This window comes from Panthera tigris, chromosome F3, assembly GCF_018350195.1.
Source record: "Panthera tigris isolate Pti1 chromosome F3, P.tigris_Pti1_mat1.1, whole genome shotgun sequence".
NCBI lineage: Eukaryota > Metazoa > Chordata > Mammalia > Carnivora > Felidae > Panthera > Panthera tigris.
The window spans coordinates 1,369,194-1,383,243 of NC_056678.1; the positions used below are offsets into that span (position 1 = coordinate 1,369,194).

General features: G+C 51.5%; 2 protein-coding genes and 1 long non-coding RNA gene across 4 annotated transcripts in view; 2 read left to right on the forward strand and 1 right to left on the reverse strand.

The window, feature by feature from the left end:
• The window catches only part of FBXO28 (F-box protein 28), a 38,142-nt gene extending 36,022 nt beyond the window's left edge, over window positions 1-2,120 (forward strand). For both annotated transcript variants that reach the window (XM_042975744.1, XM_042975747.1), the window contains one exon: window positions 1,886-2,120. In XM_042975744.1, the coding sequence (XP_042831678.1) occupies window positions 1,886-2,026 (141 nt within the window). In that variant the 3' untranslated portion in view covers window positions 2,027-2,120. The remainder of the gene's footprint in view (window positions 1-1,885) is intronic.
• LOC122235777 lies at window positions 150-2,941 on the reverse strand. The gene is made up of 3 exons (XR_006213810.1): window positions 2,493-2,941; window positions 372-530; window positions 150-180 (listed from the first exon to the last, which is right to left on the reverse strand). It is a non-coding gene; the product is annotated as an uncharacterized LOC122235777 (long non-coding RNA).
• Window positions 2,942-4,763: 1,822 nt separating this feature from the next.
• DEGS1 (delta 4-desaturase, sphingolipid 1) lies at window positions 4,764-13,691 on the forward strand. Its single transcript, XM_042976276.1, has 4 exons — window positions 4,764-4,953; window positions 9,638-10,380; window positions 13,186-13,328; window positions 13,412-13,691. Exons 1-4 carry the CDS (start codon window positions 4,872-4,874, stop codon window positions 13,452-13,454), a joined length of 1,011 nt encoding a protein of 336 aa, XP_042832210.1. The 5' UTR covers window positions 4,764-4,871; the 3' UTR covers window positions 13,455-13,691.
• Window positions 13,692-14,050: the final 359 nt, after the last annotated feature.

Here is a 14,050-nt window from a genome sequence, read left to right on the forward strand (position 1 = left end):
AAACTGGGGCGCCTGCGTGGCTCGGTCGGTTAAGCGTCCGACTTTGGCTCAGGTCATGATCTCACGGTCCGTGAGTTCGAGCCCCGCGTCGGACTCTGTGCTGACAGCTCAGAACCTGGAGCCTGCTTCGAATTCTGTGTCTTCTTCTCTCTCTGCCCCTTCCCTGCTCATGCTGTGTCTCTGTCTCAAAAATAAAACATTAAAAAAAAAAATAAAAGCCTCTGAGGCCAGGAAGCCAAGCCGAGGATTTTCATCACATGTTACCTGCAATACTTACAGTTTGGGTGAATTCCTGTCTTCTTGAGACCCCACCCCCCCCCCCAAAATGCCGAGGTTCCTGGTTCTACCAGGAAGTGACATTCCTAACTTACTTGGTAAGGCCGCCAAGAACCCTATGGACAAGGCTCCAGACCGACTTATCCAAGCAGTTCCCGAAAGCTGTGTGGTCATATCTGAGTTTATGTACCTCTCGCTCAAATATGACATTCCAGTCAAACCCTTGGTAAATAGCCAGTGTTTCCAGTTGTTTCCTGTTACGAAGAGAACAGATTCTTACTGAGCTTATGCAACTAATGAACTATATGGCACATGAAATGAATACTCAAGGGTTTCTGAATTCTGGAGGCATCAGGTATGGAGAAAAGGTAAATATTTCATCTTTATTTACAAAGGTACACTTTACCAAATTGCTGTTAATTCACAAATAGTTTAAGAGAATACATTTCCCTTAAGTCTAGAAAAACAAAACATTAAGGAAGCAGCAGTGTTTAAAACAAAAAGTCACAGAAAAATCACAATTATCTCCATGAGTTTATTCAATCCAATATAATTAGTTCTTGTTCTGCTTGAATCTAGTTTTTCTCTTCTGGAAATTTGTACCCAGTTTAGTTTTATGATTTTATTAAAAAAAATTTTTTTTAACGTTTATTTATTTTTGAGACAGAGAGAGACAGAGCATGAACGGGGGAGGGTCACAGAGAGAAGGAGACACAGAATCCGAAGCAGGCTCCAGGCTCTGAGCTGTCAGCACAGAGCCCGATGCGGGGCTCGAACCCACGGACCGTGAGATCATGACCTGAGCCGAAGTCGGACGCTTAACCGACTGAGCCACCCAGGCGCCCCCTCAGAGGCTTTTAAAAGTTCAGTCTGAGATCCCTTATGAGAAGTTCAAGCCTTAAAAAGAGTTTATATGGCTCAGCCTTAGCGCCATCTTCTTGGAAAACTCTGCGCCATGAAGGCTAAGTGGAGGAAGAAGCAAATGCGCAGGCTGAAGCGTAAGAGAAGAAAGATGAGGCAGAGGTCCACGTAGACCAGTAGCGTGTGCACCCGGAAAGAAGGAAAGCCAGAGGCCAGAGACACTGCTACCAGTGGTTGGACTGCAAGCCTACTTCCCAGAGCTTGATTCAATGGATCTAGAACATCCATCACCGTCTGATCGCAACCACCACCTTTGAGAGACTCCCTGGGCCTGTGACTTAAAGCACTAAATCTGTCTTCATTTGTGGCTGAACGTAACACGTGTATGATAAACCATCTCTTCTGCTGCCTTAGCTGAAGGAGAATAAATAAAAGAGTTTATATGGTCAATTGCTATTCTTGCTGCACTAGGCAGATAATCAGACCAAATTTCATAAAAAAAAAAAAAAAAAACCATTTGTTTACTGTGGTTATCTTGGTAGGAAAAAAAAAGCGGGGGTGATTCTAGACAGGAAAACTATGTTTGCACCTGTGTAGACATTAGATTCTAGTCTTGCTGTCGTAGAGGATGTGTTATATGCCCGTAAACTGGACCGGTTCCTGAATGTTTCTAGCTCAAATATCTGGCTGTGACTGTCCAAATTAATGTTTCCAATTCTCTCCCACCCTTCTGATTTGCGATCACTAGGGACAAAGACTGCGCTTGAACCTCCTTGTAAGGGACCGGTCCTCAGCCACACTGCAGGGACCTGAACCTTGGGCACACATCCCACCGCAGAAGAAGGCTCCACCTGCCATCTGGTCCTGTGCAGACACTGGAGACCTCTGAAACAAACCGGCAAGGAAGGGAAGCCGCTGACGTCATCGATGGAGACTGCTTCTTCCCCAGATGCCAGATCAAGACGTCATACTTAAACATAAAACCCTCTCTCGTGTCTCTTGTCCTTTATTCTGGCATGGCCCGGAAAGGTAACACCTACGTCTGTGTCTCCCAGGCCATTGCTCAGTGGGGCGACCTTTCAGACTGCTGGCTTTGCCATCAAAACTCCAGTCTGTCCACGATGCTAGAGATGGCTGGTCCTCCCCGTGACCAATTTCTCTTCTATTTCCAACGCATTCCCCCTCCCTCTTAGAACTCACTCGTAGAGTCCGATCTTCATGGCCACAGCACCCAGTGCCTTGCTTTTACCTTTCTCCAATGATAACTGCACTCGCCCAGTTAGACACAAACACCTACGCAAGTCACAGCACGTTCGCACCCCCACGTTCTCATGATTATCTAAACCGGATCTTACCAGTGGCAGGCATCTCTGCAAGGACAGAGTTGTTTCCGATGGCAGGACAGGCCTTGATCGTGTCTTGGTCGCACAAGGAGACGTCCGTGCTGCGGCCACCACCACAGTATTAACGTTTCTGCCGAAGCTGAAACAGCCTCCTGAAATCACCGAACGAGCCACTTCACGTAGAAAGGTCACTCCCTCAACACGGTCTTTCTCCGGCTCGATTTCGGTTCGTTCGGGTCTCGGGGGGCCGTGGCTCTGAAGCGCACTCCAGACGCCGGGGCCACCCTGAGCGGGACCACCGCGGTCTCGCGGGCCGGCTGGACTCTCTCAGGAGCTGCGGAGGCCTGTGCGCAGCGCTGACCACCGGGCGAATCGGCCCCCCGCGACTGGAACGCCAGGAGAGGAGCGAAGACGAGGAGCCACTTAAAAGGCGTGAGCCTCAAGTCGCGACCGCGGGGCGTCAGCACACGCTGCCGGGCCTGCAGAGCGCAAGTGGGGAGTGGCGCCCAGGCCTCCCATTTCTGGCGTCCTGAGGCAGGCCGAGGGGCGGGTCAGAAGAGGGGGCAGTTGTTCGGAAGGAGACAAGGCCCCAAACGGACTCACTCGGGCCGAGTCCCAGTCGGCAAACCGAGACGTTAACACCCAACCCAACTGCGGTCTCGGCCTCTCCCAGAAGGTGACCTTCAGCCCGTCGACCCGGGACCCCCATCCCCACCAGCCAAGGGACCACCTGGCACGGGGAGGGGACCATCTGACACGGGGAGGGGACCTCCTGGCATAGGGAGGGGACCATCTGACACGGAGAGGGGACCGTCAGCCGTCGGCTTGGAACCCCCGGTCCCCACCAGCCAGGGGACCTCCTGACACGGGGAAGTGACCTCCTGGCACAGGGAGGGGACCATCTGACACGGGAGGGCACCGTCAGCCGTTGGCTTGGAACCCTCGGTCCCCACCAGCCAGGGGACCATCTGACATGGGGAGGGGACTGTCAGCTGTCGGCTTGGAACCCCCGGTCCCCACCAGCCAGGGGACCTCCTGACACGGGGAGGGGACCACCTGACACAGGGAGGGGACCACCTGGCACAGGGAGGGGACCGTCAGCCGTCGGCTTGGAACCCCCGGTCCCCACCAGCCAGGGGACCTCCTGACACGGGGAGGGGACCACCGGACACAGGGAGGGGACCACCTGGCACAGGGAGGGGACCGTCAGCCGTCGGCTTGGAACCCCCGGTCCCCACCAGCCAGGGGACCTCCTGGCACAGGGAGGGGACCATCTGACACGGGGAGGGGACCGTCAGCCGTCGGCTTGGAACCCCCCATCCCCACCAGCCAGGGGACCATCTGACATGGGGAGGGGACCGTCAGCCGTCAGCTTGGAACCCCCGGTCCCCATCAGCCAGGGGACCTCCTGACACGGGGAGGGGACCACCGGACACAGGGAGGGGACCACCTGGCACAGGGAGGGGACCGTCAGCCGTCGGCTTGGAACCCCCGGTCCCCACCAGCCAGGGGACCTCCTGACACGGGGAGGGGACCACCGGACACAGGGAGGGGACCACCTGGCACAGGGAGGGGACCGTCAGCCGTCGGCTTGGAACCCCCGGTCCCCACCAGCCAGGGGACCTCCTGACACGGGGAGGGGACCACCTGACACAGGGAGGGGACCACCTGGCACAGGGAGGGGACCCTCACCCCAAGCCCGCCCACTCCTCGCCGAGGCTGCAGGCCGCGCAGCTCTGAGCTCCTCTCTGACAGACGGGACGCGGGGTTAAATCGTGTTTTTTTTTGAACGTCATCTTCCTTTCTGCAGTTTCAGCCCAAGTTTCTTCTCGACAGGAGAGGTGGGAACGGGCTGTGTGACCGCCGTCCCTCCCAGGACAGGCCGTGGCGGCGACCGGCCCCGACGGCGGAGGCCGGACGGCGGGGGCAGGCAGGTCCTCGTCCCTTCCCTCTCCTTGCCGGCGGCGGCTTCTCGTCTCGTCGGCCCCCAGCGGCCGCGCACCCGCGTTCTCCTGCGGGCCCCGCTTCCCGCAGGGGCCGACAGGCGCCGCCGAGCGCCCGCGCGGCACAGCTCACCCGAGGTCTCGCGCCGTGGCGCCACCGGGCGGCGGGAGAGCCCGCCTTCCGCGTAGGCAGCCGGGAGGCGGCGGGGCGGGGCCAACGGAGCAGGCGGGGCCGTTGGGGCGGAGCCAAAAGGGCGGGACCAATGGGGCCGACGGGGCGAGGCCGACGGGGGCGGGGCCAGAGGGAGGACCGCGGGGCCCCGCCCCGGCCTCTGTCTCCGCCGCTCCGCCCGCCGCCGGCTGACAAGAGCCGGGAGCCGCCGCCGCAGCCGCCTCACGGGAGCCGGGCCGGAAGCGAGAGCCGGAGCGGGGCCCGCCAGCCGCCGCCATGGGGAACCGCGTCGCGCGAGAGGATTTCGAGTGGGTCTACACTGACCAGCCCCACGCCAGCCGGCGCCAGGAGATCCTGGGTGAGGCCCGGCCCGCGCCCCGTTATGTGCGCGCGGCCTCCCGCCGCCGGGGCGCGCTCTGCGCTCGGCCTGCGCTCCCCGGCGCCCGTGGCCCGTTAAGGGCCCGGAGGGAGGGGTCCCTGCGGGGGAGGGGGTTCCGATGTGGAGCGGCCCCGGCGGCGGGGGGCGGGGAGGGAGGGGTCCCGGCGGTCGGCGCGGGGAGGCCCGGCTGCGGCCCCGGTGGCGGCACGGGCGTGGAGCGGCCCCGGCGGGCGGTTCGGCGGCTCGGAGACCCTCCCCCACGGCCCCCGGGGCGCTGCCGCGGGCGTGCGCGGAGCAGGGCGTAGTCCGGAGCGGGGGCGCGGGGAGGACGGACGCTCGGAGGAGCGCCGGCTGGTCCCCGCCGCAGACTCGGGGCCCTTCCCCGCCGGCGAGCTAGGCCCCGCTCGGCCCCGCGGATGGAGGCTTCTCGCGGTCTGCAGGGCCCCCCTCCCCGGAGGCCCCAGATGCTGGGCCCGGGCAGCGTGCTGCGTGGGCCACAGACGTGCCCCGGGGTAGGGCCTCGCAGTAACGAGGTGGCTGTTACCCCATGTTAAAGATGAGGAGTAGGTAAAGGGCGAGTGAGCCGTTCCAGGGGGAGTTCTGATCGCGGTCACGTTGCCTCCAAGGCGGGTGCTTTTAACTTCTTGGAAAAAATCAGAAAACTGATGGGTGCTGAGTGCAATAGGAGTAGTACTTAACTGGTTTTTATTTTTTGTCTCGGCACCAATTTGCCCAGTGAAAAGGGAGAGCAAGCTTTTTTTGCTGGGGTGTCTAAAGTTAGAAGTTTCACGCCTGTTTGCAAACAAGAGTTAGTAGGTCCACTTAAAATGCATTTTAAAAAATCGAATCAGTAAAGTGGTAGCTTGAACCTATACAGTTGCGTGTTTTCTTTCTTTTTTTTTTTTAAGTTTATTTATTATGAAAGAGAGAGCGAGCACGAGTGGGGGAGGGGCAGAGAGGGAAGGAGAGACTCCCAAGTAGGATCCAGGCTGTCCAGGCAGAGCCCCGGTGGGGACTGGACTTGGGACTCCAGCTTAACGAACTGAGATCATGACCTGAGCGGCAACCAAGAGTCTGATGCTTAGCCGACTGAGCCACCCGTGCCCTTGGATGTGTGCTTTTTAATTAAAGCAAATATGATGCAAATCACTTAGACGAAGAGATAGCATAATGATACTTTTTACTGATGACTTATCAACGTGCTACACAAGAATAAGCTGGTATCCACCTTGTAAAAACCCAACGCCTCAATACTGGAAGTTAGCCATCTATTTAATATTCAGAAAATCAAGGAAGTGGAAAGGTGCTTACTGATGCTTATCTCGGCAACGAGCCTTTTCCCACATACTTAACATCAGTGAACCATTTCACTTGGAGAGTGACAAATGTCATTGATAAGTGTCTCCATGAAAATATAATCTTCAGCATAGGTGCAAATACTGCTCAATGTCCCATTTCAGGAGCGGAGATGGGAATAACCTCAGGAAAGGTAACACTTAAATGACAAGACATGTGTGTGAAAGTGTTGTGTTTTGGGCGGAGAAAAGCAGCGCCTGTGTTCATCAGTCTCCCTCACTCCTCAGCTCTGGGCAACCCCTGATCTACTTTCTGTCTCTCCAGATTTACCTCTTCTGGACATTTCTTATAAGCGAATTCATGCAGTCCTTGGTCTCTTGTGGCTGGCCTCTTTCCCTTAGCCTAACGTTCATCCATATTGTAGCATGTCAGCATTTTATTCCTTTTAGCGGCCAAGTAGTACTCCATTGTATGGATGGATGGTCCACGTTTCGCTTGTGCGTTCGCCAGCTGGTAGCCTGTGGGGCTGTTTTCACCTTTTGACACCGACGAATAATGCTGCGGTGAACACTCACAGGCAAGTTATCAGATGGATGTGTTTTCATTCCTCTTGGGTAGCTAGCCAGGAGTGGAATTGCCAGGTCATTGGTAGCTCTGTGTTTAGCATTTCGAGGGGAGGGCCAGACCCTTCCAAACCAGCTGTGCTATTTGACATGGTCCCCAGCAACGCGCGTGGGTTCCAGTTTCTTCACATCCTTGTCATTGCCTGACTTTCGACATAGCCCTTCTAGCACATGTGAAATGGTAGCTCATTTTGGCTTCATAGTGACTAATAATGTTCAGCACCTTTTGTGTGCTTGTTGGCCATTTGTATATCTGCTTTGGGGAAAACTCTGTTCGGACTCTCTGCCCATTTTAAATTGGATAACGAATGGTAAGAGCTTTAAGAGTTCATCCTGCATTCTAGGTTCAAGTCACTTATGAGGTAGGTGATTTGCAAACATTTCCTCCCATTCTGTGGGTTCGCTTTCTTGATGGTATCCTTTGCAACACCAACGTTTTTGGATGCTAGTGCAGTTTATCAGTTTTTTACTTTTGTTGCTTATGTTTTTGGTTATAGTATCTAAGCCATCTAAGGTTATGAAGATTTCCTTCTGTGTTCTTGTAAGAATTTTATAGTTTTCCTATATTGAGGTCTGTGATCTGTTTTGAGGTAATTTTTGTGTATGGTGTGAGGAAGGGGTCCAACTCCATCCTTTTGCATGTGGATAATCAGCTGTCGCAGCACCATTTGTTGAGAAAGCTCTTTCCCTGTTTACTCATATTGGTACCATCATAGCATAGACTTTACAGACTAAAATAAGCTTTTCAAGAATTTGGTACAGAATCACTTGGGACAACTTGATTTGTCCTGGAGAACAATGCATAGGAGTTTCATCATTTTATCTTTTATTTTAAATGTTCGGTTAGAGAGCGTGAGCAGGGGAGGGGCAGGAAGAGAGGGAGAATTCCAAGCAGGCTCTGCCCTGTCAGCGCAGAGCAGGGACATGGGACTGGGGACGTGGGGTGGGGTGGGGTGTTGTCAGGAGATCATGACCTGAGCTGAAATCAAGAGTCAGAGGCCTAAATGACTGAGCCCCCCACGTGCCCCTCCTGATTTTAGAATACTATAAAATGCGTATCGCCTTCTATGCCGTGGCAGACGTGTCCATTGAATCCTTATATAAGGTGAAAATACTGGAGCTCTGTCTAGACAGAAGTACATATTTTGCTACCAGTGAGTTACTGCTTATCCACCAATTAACTGAACAGTTGTTCTCCTGTGGTGGAAATTGCTCCCCAAATGCTCCTATTTTAACGAATGACTGAACAACTCTTCATTCATATGAGGAAAATTGGTTTTAAACTAATTCACGTCTAGGCCTGTAGGGTTACTTTTTTTGGTCTCTTGCCTACAACCTGATTAACATTTGATGAAATGAACTAAATCAACAAAGATTAGAGGGAGTGGAGAGAGAGAAGTGGGAGTTACTCACCGGGGGTTAGCGCCACCCCCATGTCTCATATATAAAACTGGATGAAATTGCTTCCTGCCTTGTAGTTTAAGCTTTGGTTGAGTTCGTCATGTCACATGTAGGGAAAAGAAGGTGAAGCTGCACTTTTCCCTTCCGTATCTTTTCAAAAATATTCTGAATGACCCGTCTCCAGAGAAAGGGCCTTTGGGGTGCCTGGAGGGCTCTGTCGGTTAAGCGCCCCGACTTCGGCTCAGGTCACAATCTTATGGTTCGTGGGTTCGAGCCCCACGTCTGGCTCTGTGCTGACAGCTCGGAGCCTGGAGTCTGCTTCGGATTCTGTGTCTCCCTCTCTCTCTCTCTCTGCACCTCCCCCGCTCATGCTCCGTCTCTCTCTCTCTCTCTCTCTCTCTCTCTCTCAAAAATAAATATTAAGAAAAAAAAAAAAGTAAAAGGTCTTTTGTTCTTATGCCGTCCTGGGTCAAACCTACTCAGCAGCACATAAAACCAAAGGTTCATCATGCCTGGGCTTCCCTCCACAGGCAGGCCGTGAGACCAGAGAAGAGTCAGCATTTGCCCTTGGGGGACACGTGCTGAGATGCAGAGTTTTTGCTATTGGCCTTTTTCCTCCTGCTTGGATATGTGCTCAACAGAGAGAATAAGAACCCAACAAATTAGCAGTTATAACACAGAAATGAGCCCTTCGGAAAGTGGCATTGTAAATCAGCAGAATCCTTTCTGTATTATCCTGATGACTGTAAGAAGCCTACGCTGGCAAAAATATTAGAAATCTAAATGTCTACAAATAGGGAAGTGGGTAGAAGTTAAAACTGGCAACCAGAAGTGATTTAGTCACTGTAAAGGAAATTATGAAATCTCAGTACATACTGTCTGTAATATAGTATTTATATGTGCAAATAGATTGCATATGCATTTTATATATAAGTATATACATGCATTGTCATAAGTATATAATACATTCTGTCAGACACTAGGATAGATTTCTCAGACTATGATCACAACTTTGTAAAACTTATAAATTTTATATACAAAGAATTACTAGGGGTGAAAAGGGAATCGGATACCATGAAATCTTTACTCGTGTGACTTTCTTTCTGTTAGTATGGAGACTCTAGATTTTGAGGCTAATTTTTACTGCATAAATTCTCAATTTGTGGCGACATGGTACTTAGTACCTTTACTATGAGAACATACCCCTCCCTCTAATAGAGGGCATTTAATGATTTGGAGAAAAAAATTAATTCATGGGTTAAGTTAACGGTGTTGGCTTAATTAGAATCACAGAACTATTGTGTACTCTGCTCAGTTCCTGATTGTTTGTTTTTTCTTCACAGCAAAGTATCCAGAGATAAAGTCCTTGATGAAACCCGATCCCAACTTGATCTGGATTATAGTGCTGATGGTTCTCACTCAGCTGGTTGCGTTTTACTTGGTGAAGGACCTGGATTGGAAGTGGGTCCTGTTCTGGGCGTACGCCTTCGGCAGCTGCATTAACCACTCCATGACCCTGGCCATCCACGAGGTCTCCCACAATAGCGCCTTCGGCAACAACCGAGCTCTGTGGAATCGTTGGTTCGGAATATTTGCTAATCTTCCCATTGGTGTTCCATACTCAGTTTCCTTCAAGAGGTATCACATGGACCATCATCGCTACCTTGGGGGTGACGGCATCGATGTGGACATTCCCACCGATTTCGAAGGCTGGTTTTTCTGTACCACTTTCAGAAAGTTCGTGTGGGTTATCCTTCAGCCTCTCTTTTATGCTTTTCGACCTCTGTTCATCAACCCCAAACCGATTTCTTACCTGGAAGTGATTAATACTGTGATCCAGATCACTTTCGACATTATAGTTTACTACGTTTTTGGAATTAGATCTTTAGTCTACATGTTGGCAGCATCCTTACTCGGTCTAGGTTTGCATCCGATTTCTGGACATTTTATAGCCGAACATTACATGTTCTTAAAGGGACATGAAACTTACTCGTATTATGGGCCTCTGAATCTACTCACCTTCAACGTGGGTTACCACAACGAACACCATGACTTCCCCAACGTTCCCGGGAAAAACCTCCCACTGGTAAGTAAAGGATTTGAAACATTCTAATTTCTGATGGTCATATGACCAAAATCAGTTGTACCTTGCCCAATTTATTTTATTTTTTATTATTATTATTTTTTAATGTTTATAAGAAAGAGAGAGAGAATGAGCAGGGGAGGGGCAGAGAGAGAGGGAGACACGGAACCCCAAGCAGGCTCCAGGCTCCGAACTGTCAGCACAGAGCCCAACGCAGGGCTCGAACTCAAATGGTGAGATTGTGACTTGAGGCGAAATCAGACACTTAACTGACTGAGCCACGCAGGTGCCTGTAACTTGCCGTTTTAAAAGGAATCTAATGTATTTTGTCCACCTGAGTTGCTCATCAAAGCAGACGACAAGTAGAGATCCCGAGTCCGCCCCCCCAGTGTTACAGGGTTTACTCTCCGAATCCCTAAGTCTGGGGGTGGCCCTTGGGGGTTAGGAGCTAAGGGTCTGCCAGCTTGCAAAGTATATCCGAGATCGAGCATTGCCTATGTAAAAGGAGCCGAAGCTGACGTTGCTTTATCACTGTCAGATCGATGGGCTCGGCTAAGATTTATGTGCTGGCTTGTTGGGAAATACACACGTCCTATGGAATTGGCCTGCACGGTCTGTGAACGATCCATTCCAGAGCTGCAAACGTCCCGCGGGCAGGGACTGTCTGTCTCCCTGCCCGTCAGACTTGCGTGTGTTGTTTGTGGAGCACATGAAGGAACACGCTTGGATTTCCCTGTAGGTTTTTAAATGCTGACTGATGACAGACACACATCACATGAACACTAAATGGGGACAAATCATTGTGGACTGGATTTGGGCTTGAGGAAGGAAAAATCGAGAGAGAGGACTTTGGGTCCGTGGGGAGGCTTTCAACCTATACCGTGTCATGGCTAATACCGTGCGGATACTCACTTTCTTGAGTGTGAACATGGTATCATGGCTTTGTGGGAGAAGGTCTTTGTTCTTGGGGAATACTGAGGTGGAACGTGAGCGTAGGTTGTCACAGAATGTCTGCAACTTACTCTCAAAAGGCTCAGCAAAGAAAGCAAATCACGTGGTATGAATCTGTGCAGAGAGAGAGACGGTTTCCCTTGGGGGGCCTGGGGAAAGGGCATGTGTCTGTTTTACTCTTCTCTCAACTTTTCTCTAAGCCTCACGTTTTTCAAAATAAAATGGAAACCACACAGCTGAAGACAACTTTGAAAGCATCTTAATGTGACACTGGCACGGCTACTTTGTGTCTTTCTGGCCGAGTACAGGCCTGAAGACAGTGTGCGGCCTGTGTTCACTTCTGCCCTGAGGAAGGGGACTTTTTACTTACTTTAAAAAAAATTCTTTTAATGTTTATTTATTTTTGAGAGAGAAAGAGAGCGTGAGCAGTGGTGAAACAGAGAGAGACGGAGACACAGAATCCGAAGCAGGCTCCAGGCTCTGAGCTGTCAGCACAGAGCCCGAGGTGGGGCTCGAACTCAGGAACTGTGAGATCACGACCTGAGCCGAAGTCGGACGCTTAACCGACGGAGCCACCCAGGCGCCCCTTTACTTACTTTTTAAAGAGGCTATAAAGGTGGTTGCCCTTTGGACAAAGTCATTTTTTCAACATTAACCATAGAGTTGATCCTTGAACAACACCGGGGTTGGGGTGCCAACTCCCCGCATGGCTGAAAATCCACATGTGACTTTTGACTCCTCCCAGATGTAACTGCGAATAGCCCTCCTGTTGACCCGAAGCCTTAGATGACGTAAACAGTCATAAACAGTCGGTCAACACGTTTTGTATGTTACAGTGTTGCGTACTGTGTCCTTGCAGTAAGGTAAGCTGGAGAGAGGAAAATGTTAAGAAAATCATAAGGAAGTGGGGCGCCTGGGTGGCTCGGTCGGTTAAGTGTCCGACTTCGGCTCAGGTCATGATCTCACGGTCTGTGAGTTCGAGCCCCGCGTCGGGCTCTGTGCTGACAGCTCAGAGCCTGGAGCCTGTTTCCGATTCTGTGTCTCCCTCTCTCTGACCCTCCCCCGTTCATGCTCTGTCTCTCTCTGTCTCAAAAATAAATAAAAAAACGTTAAAAAAAATTAAAAAAAAAAAAAAAAAAAAAAGAAAATCATAAGGAAGAGAGGACACACTTACAGGACTGCACCGTGTATCTGGAAAACACGTTTGTGTGTTAAGTGGACCTGTGCGGTTCACACCGTGTTGTTCGAGGGTCAGTGGTACTTGAACTCACAAGTTTCCTGAATAGCCCCCAGCACACTGGGCTCGGTTCAGGTTCACTTGACGTAAGGCCCAGGGCTCTGTAGTGTCCTCTTGGTTCCCGCTCGGTGCGTGCGGTCTTAGTCCTTAGCTCCTTACACATGTCCGCGTCCTCGGTGCTGTGGTCGCCTTCCCTCTCCCGCCCTTCCTGTCCAGTGCGTATCAGGGAGCATTCTGCTTCCTCCGCGAATAGCTGGTACTTACCAAGTAGTGACAATGCACGTAACTAGCACGTTGTTAACCAGTGTGCGTGACGAGGTTTCTTTTGAACATTTTATTGAGCTGTAACTCACGTACGCAGCTCACCTATTGAAAATACACACTTCAGAGCGTGATGGGAAAGAGTCCATAGTCCTCGAGGGTCAAGTATATTTTGGTGTTGAAATGCAAACTGCCTTGTGTTAGAATTCCCGAAGCTGCTGCCTTTCCCGAAGTGTTGGCTTTCCGGAGGGCGGAAGGTCTGGTGGTTTCTCCGTGTCTGTGTCGGGCCTCCGTCTGTCCCGTTCGATCGCACTCGGTCAGCGCTCACTACCCCCGTTGCTGTGTGTTTGCTCTCGTAGGTGAGGAAGATAGCGGCTGAGTACTACGACAGCCTCCCTCACTACACCTCCTGGGTCAAAGTCCTGTACGACTTTGTGATGGATGATACAGTGAGTCCCTACTCGAGAATGAAGAGGCACCAGAAAGGCCAGGCAGCACTGGAGTAAGTGTCGCTACGGCCGAAGGAAGGTCCTCTGTGAAACTTCACCACAGCTGAAAAGTGGCGTTTCTGCATTATTCATCCAGGACCGGGATGTTGAGAAGCCCCTCTTACGGTGTCTGCACGTGACCCCCGCGCCACCAGGAGCTTACCTGGCTGTCAACAGCCGGCCCGCCTGGCCGCCTTCAGCTGCGCTCACGGGAGACGTGTGTGCTGCGTCATCGTGGGGGAAGTTTTCCCTGGTGTCTGAGGTTTTGTAAGCATATCATAAAAAAGCTTTAAAAAAAGCTCTTTCTAGTATGTTATTTTCACTATCAAGTTGTACTTTATTAAAACAGCTAATAAACTGAGCTATTAATCACGGTAGCGTTTGTGACATTTTCATACTTGACTGTCCTCATCTAATACGGTACTGGGGTGAGTCTACTTCAAAATGTCACTGCCCTCCAAAAAGAACGATCCGGAAACCTCTTTCCCTGTAAGCTGAATTTTTAATTTCTCCTATTGTACACGGAACTTACATCACACTGCTGAAACTCGTAGCCTGTTCCCAAAGAAGTTGCTGCATTTAATCACATCCAACATTTCACTTCCTTTTTCAGACGCACAGACTCAAATTAGGAGCAGCTGAGCTGAGGTTTTGTGTCGTCTCACTGCAGCGGAAGCGGGCTGCGATCTGGTGGCAGGGAGCGGCTTCCGGCAGCCGGCATCCCGGGTGTCAGGCT